The 15377-nt window shown below is 37.2% G+C and overlaps 1 protein-coding gene across 7 annotated transcripts in view; it reads left to right on the top strand.

Annotated features, from left to right (window-relative positions):
* Positions 1 to 15377, top strand: part of TPX2 (TPX2 microtubule nucleation factor) — a 55778-nt gene that overhangs the window by 17522 nt on the left and 22879 nt on the right. For 6 of the 7 annotated variants that reach the window (XM_078057062.1, XM_078057061.1, XM_036121825.2 and 3 more), the window contains 6 exons: positions 1787 to 1913; positions 9122 to 9250; positions 10372 to 10500; positions 12488 to 12609; positions 13688 to 13839; positions 14883 to 15051. In XM_078057062.1, coding sequence (XP_077913188.1) covers positions 1787 to 1913; positions 9122 to 9250; positions 10372 to 10500; positions 12488 to 12609; positions 13688 to 13839; positions 14883 to 15051 — 828 coding nt within the window. The remainder of the gene's footprint in view (positions 1 to 1786; positions 1914 to 9121; positions 9251 to 10371; positions 10501 to 12487; positions 12610 to 13687; positions 13840 to 14882; positions 15052 to 15377) is intronic. The other variant, XM_078057060.1, reaches the window with a different exon arrangement.

Here is a 15377-nt window from a genome sequence, read left to right as displayed (position 1 = left end):
ATCTTCTATCTAAGTATACTATCCATTATTAAAAATGGGGATATTGAAATCTTCAACTATATTGTTAAATTGTCTATTTCTCCCTTTAATTTTTTTCAGTTTTTCCTTCATGTGTCTGGGCTTTGTTATTTTATATATATATATATATATATATATATATATATATATATATATATATATAAATATATGTGCATATATTTATATATACACACACACATATATATGTGTGTTTGTAATTGGTATGTCCTCTTGATGAGTTGACTGCAACGTATTTTTGTTAATGAAGTTTTACTGGAATACAGGCATACACATTTGCTCATGTTATTTATGACTATTGTATTCTTATGATTTTTCTGTCAATTTGTTCCATAAATTAGAGGGAGAGATTGAAATTTCAGGCTATACTTATGGTTTTATCTATTTCTTATACTTTTTGCTTTGTGTATTTTGAAGCTCTGTTATTAGGTACATAACTATTTAGGTTGTTGTGGCATCTTGAGGAATTGACCATTTTATCATTTTGAAATGGTCATCTTTATCTCTGATGATATTCTTTGCTCTGAAATCTGCATTGTCTGATGTTAATATATCCATTCCAGCTTTCTTTTGATTAGTGCTAGCATGATGTGTCTTTATATTTTAAGTGCATTTTTTGTAGACAGTTTATAATACATATTTTTTTAAGATTTTATTTTTAAGTAATCTCTACACCCAACATGGGGCCTAAACTTACAACCCTGAGATCAAGAGTCATATTCCCTACTGACTGAGCCTGTCAGGTGCCCTGTAAAATTTTTATATTAAATTTTTAAAAATGTAATCATTTCTGCTTTTAAATGGGGTAAGTGCCTCTATTGTAGCCTTGACATAATACAATATCATTTTTTTGTTTCTTTTTCTCCCCTCCAGAAAAAAATTTCTTTAGGGAATGAGCCAAATGATTGTTTTCTGGAATAAATAATGCATGAAATGTGTTTTCATAGCCTGACTTTTCTTCCATTTATTTGGTTGGATTTTTTTTCTTTTATGAAGGCTCAGTTCATAAGCTATACCAGCAAATGCTATTTCTTTCATGAAGCCTTTACTTGATTGTTCTTTCTTCTTATTTTTTTTCTCCTTATTCTTTTTTTTTTTTTTAAAGATTTTATTTATTTGGCAGAGAGAGATACAGCGAGAGAGGGAACACAAGCAGGGGGAGTGGGAGAGGGAGAAGCAGGCTTCCCGCGGAACAGGGAGCCCGATGCGGGGCTCGATCCCAGGATCCTGGGATCATGACCTGAGCTGAAGGCAGATGCTTAACAACTGAGCCACCCAGGCACCCCTTTTCTCCTTATTCTTATAGTACTTTTTTGTTTCTGTTCCATGATGGCCATGGTAACATCAGAATACTTTATGATAAAATCTCTCCTTTCCCTTCCCACCCCTATTTCCCCTTTCTCAAATGCTACATCTTTTAACTCTTAGTGTTTTCAATTTCTGGAGGGGAGAAAAGCTGGTGATTATACCCACAATGCCAGATAATATGATTGTATCAGCATTAAATGTCAGAGATGCTTTTTTCTAAGGTGGTGACTTAGGCTGGCAGATAGGCCTTGGATCCTACATTTCTGCTTCAGCCAAAGTAGATTTTATAAATTGGTCTTCTGTATAAGATGTCACTGGAACTAATGGTTCCACTGCTTAGAAGGGATACACACACACACACATATAGATATGTATGTATAAATATGTCTCTCCAACTTTTCCCTTGGGATTTGAGTGCTGACTAGTTTTTGCTCTCCCACAGTTGACAACACTTATTACAAAGAGGCAGAAAAAGAAAATCTGGTGGAACAGTCCATCCCATCAAATGCTTGTTCTTCCCTGGAAGTCAAGGGAACCACCTCAAAAAATACTCCAGTGCAGCCTCAGAGGTAAGACTGTTTCAGGACTCAAAGTGGTGGTTATATTAATGGTGTTCAAAGAATAATTATTGTCAGAGTACCTACTATGTGTCCCATACTATATTAGACTCTTTATATTACCTCATTTAATCTTCATAACATTTATGAGTTGTAGATAGTATGCTTACTTTATTGATAAGGACTTAGAGGTACTAAGTTGCTTAAAATTTATATCAGAGCCAGATTTCAGACTGATCAGTTTGGTTCCAGAGCCCTTGCTGTTTGCACCATCAATATGGGTTGCAGTTAACTTGTGTGGATATATGACAGATATTTTTTTTCCTGTTTATAGGTTGTAAGTCAATTTCATAAGGGCAAGCATTATGTATTCTTACTGTGTCTAACAGTGTCTGGCAGGAGCAGAAGCTGAATAAATACTTGATGAATGAATGTATGGATGGATGGATGGGTGGGTTAAGCTGCAGTCTTGGCACTGTGATCTTAAAACATTTAATCTCTTTGAATGTTGTATTTGTATCAGTATCTTTTTCTTTTTTTTTAAAGAGAGGGAGTGAGTGTGGGGTGTGGGGCAGAGAGAGAATCTTAAGTAGGCTCCATGCCCAGCACGGAGCCTGATGCAGAGCTCAATCTCACAACCCTGAGATCATAACCTGACTGAAATCAGGAGTTGGATAGTGGTTGATAGTGTTGCTCAAGTCTTCCATTTCCTTATTGATCTTCTAAGTGTACTATCCATTATTAAAAATGGGGATATTGAAATCTTCAACTATATTGTTAAATTGTCTATTTCTCCCTTTAATTTTTTCAGTTTTTCCTTCATGTATCTGGGGCTTTATTATTATGTATATATATATATATATATATATATATATATATATATATATATATGTATACACACACACACACACACACACACACATATACAGATAATATGTATTGTTGCTCAGAAGTGATAAAATTACCCTTTGCAAAGCTTCATGTTGGCTTAAGGGTATTGCCTTTTGAGGATAGTATCATACAAGCTTATCCTAATCTTTTTTGATAAAGAAGCCCATTTTATTATTTTTTTAAATTTATGTTTTTATTATTTTTTAAAAGATTTTATTTATTTATTTATTTATTTATTTATTTATTTATTTGAGAAAGAGAGTGAGCATGTGAGTGGGGGAAGAGGCATAGGGAGAGGATCTCAAGCAGACTCCATGGTGAGCATGGAGCCAGACGTGGGGTTCGATCTCACACCATGAGGTCATGACCTGAGCCAAAATCAAGAGTCGGAATCTGACTGAGCCACCTAGGTGCCCCGAGTAAAGAAGCCCGTTTTAATCAAAGAATTCTATGAAATCTGAACCAACTATATATCACAAGAGTCTTAAGAGATTACTACTCGTTGATTCTGTGGTTTCTGTTCCATGTTTAGATTGTGAATGAGGCCTACAGAAAAGGGATCCAGTGTCCTATAGATTTCTTCAGAATTCAGGAAAGTGTTAGTGTCTTCACTTCTCCATTTTGTGTATGATTGCTAAAATTGTCTTTCATCCTGACTGAATTCTGAATGCTTTTTGGAAGTGATAGTGTGACAGGAATCCGGCTACTCTCAGAGTTAGAAGACCTGAATGGTTTTTTGTTTTGTTTTATTTTTAAGGCAAGTACCTCTACCACTCAAAATCTCAGTTTACTGAGAATAACCAAATCCCTCAGGCTTCTTGTCAGAAAGGGCCAAATAAGATGGTATGTGACAGTACTTCGTAAATGATACTGCATTATGAAAATGCATAATAAGAGGTAAAACATTAGTGCCGTTAATCTCAGATCTCAGATTTATCTGAGTCCAGAGTTGCCTAATCTGGAAAGGAATGGCAGCTGGGATAGAAAGGTGTAGAGTCATACAAATTCCCTACTATTTTATTTTCACATGGTTTCAATAGATAGTCTAAAAGATGGCCAAAACTTTATTTTTTTTTAAAGATTTTATTTATTTATTCATTTGAAAGAGAGAGACAGCGAGAGAGGGAACACAAGCAGGGGGAGTGGGAGAGGGAGAAGCAGGCTTCCTGCCGAGCAGGGAGCCCGATGCGGGACTAAATCCCAGGACCCTGAGATCACGACCCGAGCCGAAGGCAGACGCCTAACGCCTGAGCCACCCAGGCGCCCCGGCCAAAACTTCTTTGACACAGAATAGTTAAGAGTCAATAAGGCCTTAGTGTATCATAATAATTTTTCCATGGAGGTGTTGCTTTACCACAAATATATGTTTTAATTTTTGGTATCTCACCCCTTAGCCATTTCTCCCTAAAGACACCCAGCAATTCTTCTCTTGACTTTATAACATTACTGTATGTTGAATTTAAGTAATGGTCCGAAATAGTTCTGTATTTATGTGCTTTGCCTTCTTTCTTTCTAATTTTTATGATTCCCAGTTCATTTTTAAAAATTAACTAATTTTGCTGGGTAATAATTTGCATATAGTAAAATATACAGATCTTGAGTGTATGGTCTGATTAGTTTTGACAAATACATACCAGCATGCAACCATAATCTTACAATCAAAATATATAGAACATTTCCAACACTTCAGAAAGTTCTCTCATTCCTACCCCTTTATAGTCAATCTGTACTGCTTCTTCTGCCTTCTCACTCTCTCACCTCCCACCCAGAGGCAACCACTGTTCCAATTCCTGTCACCATTGATTAATTTGTCCTGCTCTAGATATTTTTTAATTAATTAATTTGAGAGGGAGAGAGAGCATGAGAGAGGGGGAGGGTCAGAGGGAGAAGCAGACTCCCCGCGGAGAAGGGAGCCTGATGTGAGGCTCGATCCCAGGACCCTGGGATCATGACCTGAGCCGAAGGCAGACGCTTAATGACTGAGCCACCCAGGCGCCTCCAGATATTTTTATAAATGGAATTATATGTACTCTTTTATATCTGACTGCTTTCATTTACCATGTGTTTTTGAGATTCATCCATGTCATTGCATGTATTGGTAGTTTGTTCCTTTTTATTGCTGATAAGTTCTGTTGAGTGGATATGCCATGATTTATTTATCCATTCAACAGATGATGGACATTTGGGTTGTTTCCAGTTTGGGGCTATAGAAAGCTGCTATGAGTAGTTGAGGACATGTATTTCTCTTGGGTAAATACTTAGGAGTGCAATTGCTGGACCATAATGTTAAATGTATGTTTGTAAGAAATAGCCAGAATGTTTTCCAAAGTGACCGTACCATTTATATTCCCACTAGCAATATGTGAGAGTTTCAGTTGCTCCATATCCTAGCCAACTTTTGGTATTGTCAGCCTTTTCAATGATATTTCATTGTTTTTAATTTGCATTTTTCTGATGACTAATGATGTTGATCCACATTTTCATGTGATTAGTGGCTATTCATGTATTTGCATACATAGCTTTTTTAGTCTGGCTCCCTGCAGTCTCCCCTGGGTCTACAAAGGTTAGAGGTCAGCCAAGACTTTGAGTTTATACTCAGGTTTAAGTGTTCATCCTCTCTGTGGCTCTCTTGCTTCTGGAGTTTTGCCTCTAAATTTTATTCAGCCCTCTTGCCAGCTCTGATGTTTGTCTACTGACACTTCAGGCTAGTAAGATGTTACCTTTGTGCTATCCTACTATATACACAGTGGGGAATACACTTAATAAAAAAAGCAGCAAACTCACCAGTCTTATCTAGGCAGTTAAAGTCTTTTAAGTGTGGACGCCTCACCAGTTTCTGCTTGCCTTTTTGCTGGACCCCCTAGGTTTTCTCTAATGGTTTAGCCATCAGGCAGGAATTGTACAGAGGTTTTGGTCAGATTTTGAGTGAAATCTTTTCTGTAACTCTTTTACTTTCAGGATTTTCCTCTAAATTTCCAGCTGTTATACTGGCCTTGAATTCTATCTTCTGTTATCTCTAGCCAGTGAGACTGGAATTTTCTGCTATTGGAGGTGCTACGTTTGAGGCGTACCTCAGGCAAAAAAGCTACTAACTCATAATTCTTACCCTTTGCAGTTGCTGTTTTTCATGGATAAATGTTCCTCTGTTTTCTGCCTGCTTTTGGTCACTTTCCAGTGCCTTCAAATAGTTGTAGTTTTGTGTTTTGTCTGTGTTTTGTAATATGTACTCTTTATTACTCATTCAATACATCCGTTACTTCATTCCTTAATTGAATAAATTTGCTCTTTATTACTCCATGTATTTTTTTTATATGATTTTTATTTATTTGAGTGAGAGTGAGAGAGATCACAGAGGAAGAGGGAGAAGCAGACTCGCCGCTGAGCAGGGAGCTCAATATGGGGCTCGATTCCAGGATCCTGAGATCATGACCTGAGCAGAAGGCAGATGCTTAACTGGCCGAGCCACCCAGGCGCCCCTCCATGTATTTTTTAACATGTAATTTCTTTTAGAGATTATTAATATGAAATATTTGCAGATGAAAGATAGACATTTAGTTAGGATTTGCTTCAAAATCCAGAAGAGTGGATGGAGGGAAAACTGATACATGATTGGCTATGAGTAGATAATTTCTGAAACTAAATGAGTAATTAGTAGTTTATTATATTATTCTCTTTATTTTTAAAATATGCTTGATATCCTCCATAATAAAGATTTAAAAATTGTTACTCTATGCAGTAGCATAAAAGTCTGAATATGTAATAATGTCTTCACAGTGTTTAGGACTTTTTTTTTTTTTTAAGATTTTATTTATTTATTTGACAGAGACACAGTGAGAGAGGGAACACAAACAGGGGGAGTGGGAGAGGGAGAAGCAGGCTTCCCGCTGAGCAGGGAGCCCGATGTGGGGCTCGATCTCAGGATCCTGGGATTATGACCCGAGCCAAAGGCAGACGCTTAATGACTGAGCCACCCAGGCGCCCATACAGTGTTTGGGACTTTTATAAAGAAAATGTTGAGAGAAATTAAACAAGATCTAACTAAATGGCAGGGCATACATACCATATTTATGGTTGGGAGACTCAGTATTGTAAAGATGTCAATACTCCCTAACTGATCTAGAGATTTAATGCAATATTCATAAAAAACCCAATGGTTTTCACTTTGGACATTGATAAATTGATGCTAAAATTTATTGAGAAATGCAAAGGTCTAAGAATAGCCAGATACTTTTGAAGTGTCTGGTACATAGAAAGGCATATTATTATGAAGCTGCAATAATTAAAGCTTTATGGTAATACTCAAGGATTAATGAGACCAGTGGAATCAAATAGAAATTCACCTTCCCATATATGGACATGATTTATGACAAAGGTGGTACCACAGATCTGTGGGAAACAGTGCTCTCTCCCCTCCTTTAATAAACAATGCTTGGCTAGTGGACACCCAGATAGAACAGAATGAAACTTGGTCCCTACCTCACTCCATATAAACGTTAATTCTTTTTTTTTTTTTTTTAAGTTTATTTATTTATTTCTTTAAACTCTACACCCAACATGAGGCCTGAACCCACAACCCTGAGATCAAGAGTTTCATGTTCCTGACTGAGCCAGCCAGGCACCCTAAAACAAGTCAATTCTATGTGGAATTGTAGATCTAAATATGAAAGCTAACGCTCATATAAGGAAATATAGGTGAATATCTTTATGACCTTGGAATAGGGAAGATTTTTTTTTTTTTAATAGAATACAGAAAAGCACTGACCATAATGGTGAGGGCTATTGATGTATTTGAGACATTTATCTAATCAAATGATACCATAAAGAAAGTAAAAAGCCAACCCCCAAAGTGGGAGAAGATACTTGTGACACATAAAACCTACAAAGGGCTTATATTCATTATATATAAAGAATTCCTACTAATCAGGAAAGGATTGACCACCCAGTGGAAAACAAATAAGAGACTTGAACTAACACCTTATCAAAGAGGATATCCAAATGGCCAGTAAACATGTGAAAAGTTGCTCTATCTCACTGGTAATCAGAGAAAAGCAAATTAAAACCACAGTGAGGGGCGCCTGGGTGGCTCAGTCGGTTAAGTGTCTGCCTTTGGCTCAGGTCATGATCCTGGGGTCCTGGGATCGAGCCCCGCATCGGGCTCCTTGCTCGGTGGGGAGCTTGCTCTCCCTCTCCCCTTGCTCCTCCCCCCCCCGCTCTTGCTCACTTGCGCTCTCTCTCTGTCAAATAAATAAGTAAAACCTTTAAAAAAAAAAAAACCCACAATGAGATTTTACTAGATACCAGCTAAATTAAGTCATCTGACAATATCAAGTGTTCAGGAGGGTGTAGAGCAATTCAGACTGTAATATAAACTTGCCAGGGTAAGCATAGATTGGTACAGTCACTTTGGAAAACAGCTTTAGTTGATATAACCAATGTCCTTATGACCTAACAGTCTTACAACTTATACCCAACAGCAACGTGTGTACATGTGTACCAAGAGACATATGTGAAAATTGGCAGTAGACTGGATAAATAGTGATACATTACTACAGTGACTGTTAGACAGCATTGACAGTCAGTGAATTAAAGCTATATGAATCATGGTGGTTGAATCTCATAAACATAATGTTGAGTGAAACAAACCAGACAGAAAAAAATACATGCAGTAGTCTGATTATATTATCTAAAGGGGTTTTTTGTTGTTGTTATTCTTTGTTTTTTGTTTTCTTTCCAAACTAATGTACCATGTTTATGGAATGCATGCTAAATGGCAAAACGATAAAGAAAAAGTAATGATTACTATAAAACAAGTCAGGATAGTAGTGCTGCCAGTGTTCTGTTTCTTAGCCTGGGTTGTGATTTCATGAGTCTTTACTTTGTAATCATTTAACTTAATTTTTGTTTTGTACTCTTTTTGGTATGTGTTATATTTTACCAAAAAGAAGTAATAAAGGAAAAAATAAGCACCTTAGTCAGTTACCAGGAGACCTGATCTCAAATGTCAAGTCTGACAGCAATTAGCTATATAACAGGGTCAAGTCACCTCATCTTTTTTGACTTTTACCAATAAAAGGAGGGAGTTGTACTAGGTGATTGCCAGTACCTTAAAAAAAAAAAAAAAGCTGCATTTAAGTACCAACATTTTATGATGAAATTTCAAAACCTATCAGTAAGACAAGAAGAGATTAAGTTTTTAGAGTGGAAATAATACTATTAAACTCTTTGTAGCCCTTGGCAGTTTGACATACTTTCACATTTGTGGGGCACAATTGCATATCTGTAGTAGATGGATTCATTTCAGATAAATTTTGTCAATTCCTGTATCATAGAAGATCTGCTAGACTCTCTGCTCAGAAAGATTTGGAACAGAAAGAAAAACATCATGTAAAAATGAAAGCCAAGAGATGTGCTACTCCTGTAATCATCAATGAAATTCCACCCTCCAAAAAAATGAAAGTGTAAGTAGCTACAGCTTCTGTCAGTTGGCATAGGTTTTACTTCTGTTTGCTCCTATGGTTAATAGCAATGGTGCTTGTTCTTATTTTTATTAGTTAGGAATGTATTTTGCTGTAAGTAATAGCCTATTCAGCTAGAGTAGTTTATTTTTTTTAATTTTTACTTTTTTAATATTTTATTTATTTATTTGAAAGAGAGACAGCAAGAGCGAGAGAGGGAACACAAGCAGGGGAGTGGGAGAGGGAGAAGCAGCCTTCCCGCTGAGCAGGGAGCCCAATGCGGGGCTCGATCCCAGGACCCTGGGATCACGACCTGAGCCGAAGGCAGACACTTGATGACTGAGCCACCCAGGCGCCCCTGCGCTAGAGTAGTTTAAAGAATAGTGATTTATTTGCTTCACAGAAGTTTGCTGTTGGCTTCGGTTCAGTGACTGAACAATGCCTGGGCAACATCTCTGTGTTAGCTTTTCTTCATGCTTGTTACTCAAGATGGCAACTCTGTGTTTCTCAGCTTCTTCCTTGTGCTTGTTGCCACATTGTCACAAGGTAGCTGCTATATTTCTAGGTATCACATGCATGTTCAAGAGAAGAAGGAGGGTATGGCAAAGGACAAGGGACAGCACCCATATCACAAAAGTGAAAATATTCCAGAAACCCTGCTTATACTTAAGTTGCCCTACTGTGTCACTTGGATTCTCCCTAGTTGCAAGAGAGGCTGTTGAAACAAGTACAGTAATTTTGCCTTCGGACATTGCTGCCCCAAACAAAATTGGAGTTCTATTAATAAGAAAGAAAGTAGAATAGATATTGGGAAGATGGTTAGCTATCTGCCATTTGTGCATCTGATGATGATCAGTTGGAATCCCTCCCCACCCTCCTGAACCATCATCAGACAGTTCTCACCTTGACTTTTATTGGTGTGTTCTTGAAGTTTACCCATTGTATCCATTGGTACATATGATCTAATGGTGCTACTGGAAGAATCTTGTGGTTGAGACATGCTTGTCCTAAAGAATGAGAAAATTTAAGCCATATGTGGTAGATTTGGGGAGGAGAGTACAGCAGGGTATGCTTTAGGGAATTGAGAGTATTTTTTTTTTTTTTTTTGTCCTTTTGAACTGAAGTTCTAACAATAAAAAGAAGCCAGAGGAAGAGGAAGAAGGCAGTGCTCATCAAGATACTTCAGAAAAATATGAGTCTTCCCCAGAGAAAGCCAAGGGCAGACATACTGTGTCTTGTGTACAGCCTGTGAGGTATGCTTCTTTCCTGAATTTAAACTTTAGAGTCAAAAGAGTAAAATTATAAGTGGGTATATCTGCAGTCTGGAGCACATGGAACTTGGGAAACTCATAAAGCTGTAATCATGGTGAGGTGAGTTGTTTTATATCTTGGGAGATGCTCATCTTAAAGGTTGAGAAAAATATACTATTAAAGCAAATTAATCTGGGAAACAAATTGAGGGTTATGGAAAGGGAGGTGGGGGGGGACGGGGTAACTGAGTGATGGGCATTAAGGAGGGCATGTGATGTGATGAGCACTGGGTGTTATACGCAACTAATGAATCATTGAACATTACACCAAAAACTAATGATGTACTATATATTGGCTAATTGAATTTAAATTAAAAAAAAAGAATATTAAAGAAAGGCAAATTAAAAGAAATATAAAAGGAAAAAGTTAGTAAAGGTTTTTACTACCTGAATTGAACGGTTTTCATTTTGCCAAGCTCCCTTCTGGTCTTTACTCAAGCAAAAAATATACTTTCATAATCAGTATATAAGCAACTTTGGATTCTGTTTTCCTTGCTTGCCATGAGAGTATTTCATTTTTTTTCCTGTACTACTGTAAAATCTTCACATTTATCCTTTTTTAATAGTTAATAGTCTATCAAATTATATTTAACCATTTCCTGTTGAAAATGCAGTTACCGATTTTTCACTATTACAAAGAATCAGCGAACATCTTTATTGGCAGGGACTTTTCTTTGAGTAGTCTCTTTGGGCTAAAGAAAGAAAAATTCCTTGATTAAAGGATATGACTAGTGTTATGGCTACTGATATTAATTGCCAATTTTCTTTCTTTTTTTAAATTTAAATTTTATTTTTTAATACATACATTTAATACATTTTATTTTTAAATACATTTAATACATATTTTTGGGGGGGAGGGGCTGAGGAAGAGGAGGAGAGAGAGAATCTTAAGCAGACTCCCCGCCTGGTGCAGAGCCTGATGCGGGACATGATCTCACAACCCTGATATCATGAGCTGAGCCGAAATCAAGAATCAGAGATCCAACTGACTTAGCCACCCAGGCGCCCCACAAATTTTATTTCTGAAATGAATGTATATGAATTTACAGTGCCATCAGCTTTGGATGAATATTTTTATTTCTTTGTACTCTCATCCACATTGAATTTGTTTTTTTTACATTTAAAATTGTTTCAAATTTAATTGATATGTTGATGGCATCAACTTATTTTAATTTTTACTTGATTGCTGATAGGATTGTGTTACTGTAATTGTAAACATCTTTTCCATATTTCCTCTTGGGTGAATTGTCTGTTTCCTTTTCTATTTATCTGTAAAGTGGTCTTAGTGATAGTCTCATTGCTAAGAATGGCTACTCTAAATTGAACCTTTACTATGTGTCAGGTACTTCGGAAATATCCGATTTAATAGTCACAAATATTCTGTGAGGATAAATATTTGTATTCTTCATTTTACAGTGGAGGTAACTGAGGCTCAGAGGTATTAAATAGTTTTCTCAAGAGCACATAGGCAGAAAATGAAATGTCAGGGTAGGCTTTGAGCTCTGGTTGGTTTCCCTCCTAAGTCTGTCCTCTCTTATCACAGTGTATATTTTATGTATGATAGACTTTTGTCATATTTCTTGTAAATATTTTCCCCATTCTGCTGGTATTTTAATCTTACTTTTTCTTGTGGCCTAAAAGCTAATCACTGTATAGTCAAATTTATGAGTCTTTTGTAGTATCTTCTATAGTCTATTTTAGCTATCTTTTTAAAAAATTTTCGATATTTTGGTATAAATTGTGAATTGGGTTTTTTTTCGTAGTGTTCCCTAATTAAGTCAATATCAGTTTATCAGATAATACTTTTTGGTTTTGATGGTTATTTTATCACAGGTTAAAAATCTGATCTATGTAATACCTTTAGACTCTTTTGAATCACAAACCTCTTTCTTCTCTCCTCTCTCATTTCCTTTACTGATTTGCCCCTTAGGCAGAAGATTCTCAAAAGTACTGAGGAGCAAGAGTTGGAGAAGAGAATGAAAATGCAACAGGAGGTGGTGGAGATGCGGAAAAAGAATGAAGAATTCAAGAAACTTGCTCTTGCCGGAATAGGTTAGCTTGGCTCTCGTTAAGTCTGATTTATGAAGCGTGCTTCTCATTATTTTGGTAGGGTTTTTGAAGTCTCTAAAAGGGAAAAAGGCTTTCCTGGTTAGTAGTCAGTAGAAAAAGATGTGTTTATTGGACAGCTGGTACCCTTTATATCCCAATGACCGTTCCCTAGAATGTTTTATATACATTGGACCAGGGCCCCTGGCTGGCTCAGTCAATAGAGCATGTGACTCTTGGTCTCAGGGTCATAATAAGTTCAAGCCCCAAGTTGGGCATAAAGACTACTTTAAAAAAAAAAGCATTACATACATCGGGCCTTTCTTAGAGCACACTGTTGCTCTCTGCCTCTAATTATAGGACTCACACCCATCTTTCGAGGCCTTTTTCCATGAGACCTTCCCTCATTTCTTCAAGTAAAATTAATTCCTCCCTCCTTTTTCTTCCTAATTCTTTTTCTTTGTATTAGAAAAAGAAGGCATTAGAATTGAGACAGAAGATAAAGCCATTGGGCAGGCCAGTTGTTTGTTGTTGTTTTCCCATTTTAATCCTAGACAGAGGAAAAGAAAGCTGAGCAAATCCAGTTGTAGCTACAGAGGAAGAGTAGGACTGAGGGAGCCAAGGGGTCAGAGTTCTGCTTTGCTCTGAAATAGAGTTATTATTGGTGGAGTCAAAGCTATAAAGCCCTGCGAAAAAGCACCCCTGGAGTTTATAGGGTTTCCCTCTTAGACATGTTTAGTTAAGTATGCTTTTTAAGTCAATTTATAGCTTTTCCTGTCAAAAGAATTCCAGTTACTGTGTGTCTCCAGAGCTATGACCACACTTGGGAGATGGGATTCTTCTCCCCTTGTGCCACCTCTTTGCAGTTTGCATCTGATCAAAGGTCCTCAAACCGATAGTACTCAATGAATAAGGTACATATAGTAGTGTCCCTGAGGACTGTTTCAAGTTTTGGGTGATGTGTAGAGAGTGAACAAAGTTAGATCCATGGTGATAGAAATACTGAAAGGACTGGATAAAGGAGATTTACCGATATTCTCTATTCTTAGTGTTACCTGTGTGTTTTACTCTGCTTCTCACTCAGGGCAACCTGTGAAGAAATCAGTGAGCCAGGTAACCAAATCAGTTGACTTCCACTTCCGCACAGATGAGCGAATCAAACAACATCCTAAGAATCAGGAGGAATATAAGGAAGTGAACTTTACATCTGAACTGCGAAAGCATCCTCCATCTCCTGTAAGTTGATGGGCTCAGTGGCTATTCTTGTTACTAATTCATCAAGGATTCAGGTGTAGTAGTTCTGGTCACTACTTCTAATAATATAATTGAGAGAAGCATGTTTTTGAGTTAAGATAGATCCTAAATCCTCACTTTGCCCTGTTTGCTATATGATCTTGGAGAAATCACTCTATTATTCTGGGAAGCATCTTACAAAGTTGCTGTGAAACTGAGTTGAGAATGTACATAAAGCACATAGAATTATGTGTGGCAAACTGTCAGTCCCAGCTTGTTGCAGTTTGTGCTGTTACAAAATTATTTAAAAAAGTCTTGTGTTTACAGAGTTGTGTACAATATATGACAGGGCTTATGGGAAAAATGGTGTTGGGGCAGACCACTCAAATCTAACAGAAACAGTAAGAATCCTAAGTGAAAATTCTATTACTAAGAATTTCTACTTGCATTTGCAGTGCGCATCATCACTTGTTGAAATCAGTCCTTTGCAGTCTTAAACCCTGGGGTTATGCTTCTTCCTTTGAGATGTCAATCCTTAAAGAGTTTTGTTTCCAATCAGAGATCAATTTTATGAAAGTTAATCATCCAAGGACTAGGCTTCTTCATCTCTTAGTTTTGGGAAAGATGTCTGCAGAGATTCTGATTCAGGCAGCTACCTGGCCTGATCCAGACCCAGAACCCAAATCAGCTTTTTCTTAATGGGTTTGGGGGTGAGGGCAATACCTTTGCAACTTTTATTTTCTCCTTCTAATTCTCAGAAAACTTGTTCTTGCTGGCTTTAAAACATTGACATTCTTGGGAACAATCACCTTATTTACTATTGCAGAACAGACAATTTGTTAAGTGCTAGATCCTTTCTCCCTTTTTTAAAAGATGGGAGTGGACTAGTTTTAACCCTTGCTCAAGGACTGACAAATTTAGGAATAATAATTTTGGTTTCACCACAGGCCTTTTTTCTTTTGATCCTCTGTGCTGAATATGCAGCTTGTGGTAGATCTGAGCTCTTCCATAACACTTCATTGGGAGAATAACTTCTTTCTTTACAGGCCCGAGTGACTAAGGGATGCACCATTATTAAGCCTTTCAACCTGTCCCAAGGAAAGAAAAGAACATTTGATGAAACAGCTTCTACGTACGTGCCCCTTGCACAGCAGGTGGAAGCCTTTCATAAACGAACCCCTAACAGATATCACTTGAGGAGCAAGAAGGATGATAGTAAGTTTCATACCAATGTTATAGCCTCCCCTAGAATTCCCTTTGCTTATACACATTTGCCTTTAGTTGAAATCCTAGCTTTTGAACTAAAGTATGGCATGTGCCTGTATGCAGACAACAAATGTACCATTGAGCATCTCTGAACTCCCCCACCCCACCCCGGCTATCTGTCTACTTAGACCCATCAACCACCTTGATCCTCCTGATCAGTAATTGACCAGGAATTATACCTTCGCCATGTGTCAGAGTGTCATGGTGCAGCTAGTGACCTATAGAAAATGAAAGCATTCCATTCATTCAGGGTTATGTCCTTTTGTTCAGCCATT

Source organism: Halichoerus grypus, chromosome 10 (genome assembly GCF_964656455.1).
Source record: "Halichoerus grypus chromosome 10, mHalGry1.hap1.1, whole genome shotgun sequence".
In the NCBI taxonomy this organism is placed as follows: domain Eukaryota; kingdom Metazoa; phylum Chordata; class Mammalia; order Carnivora; family Phocidae; genus Halichoerus; species Halichoerus grypus.
This window is presented reverse-complemented; position numbering and strand designations above follow the sequence as displayed.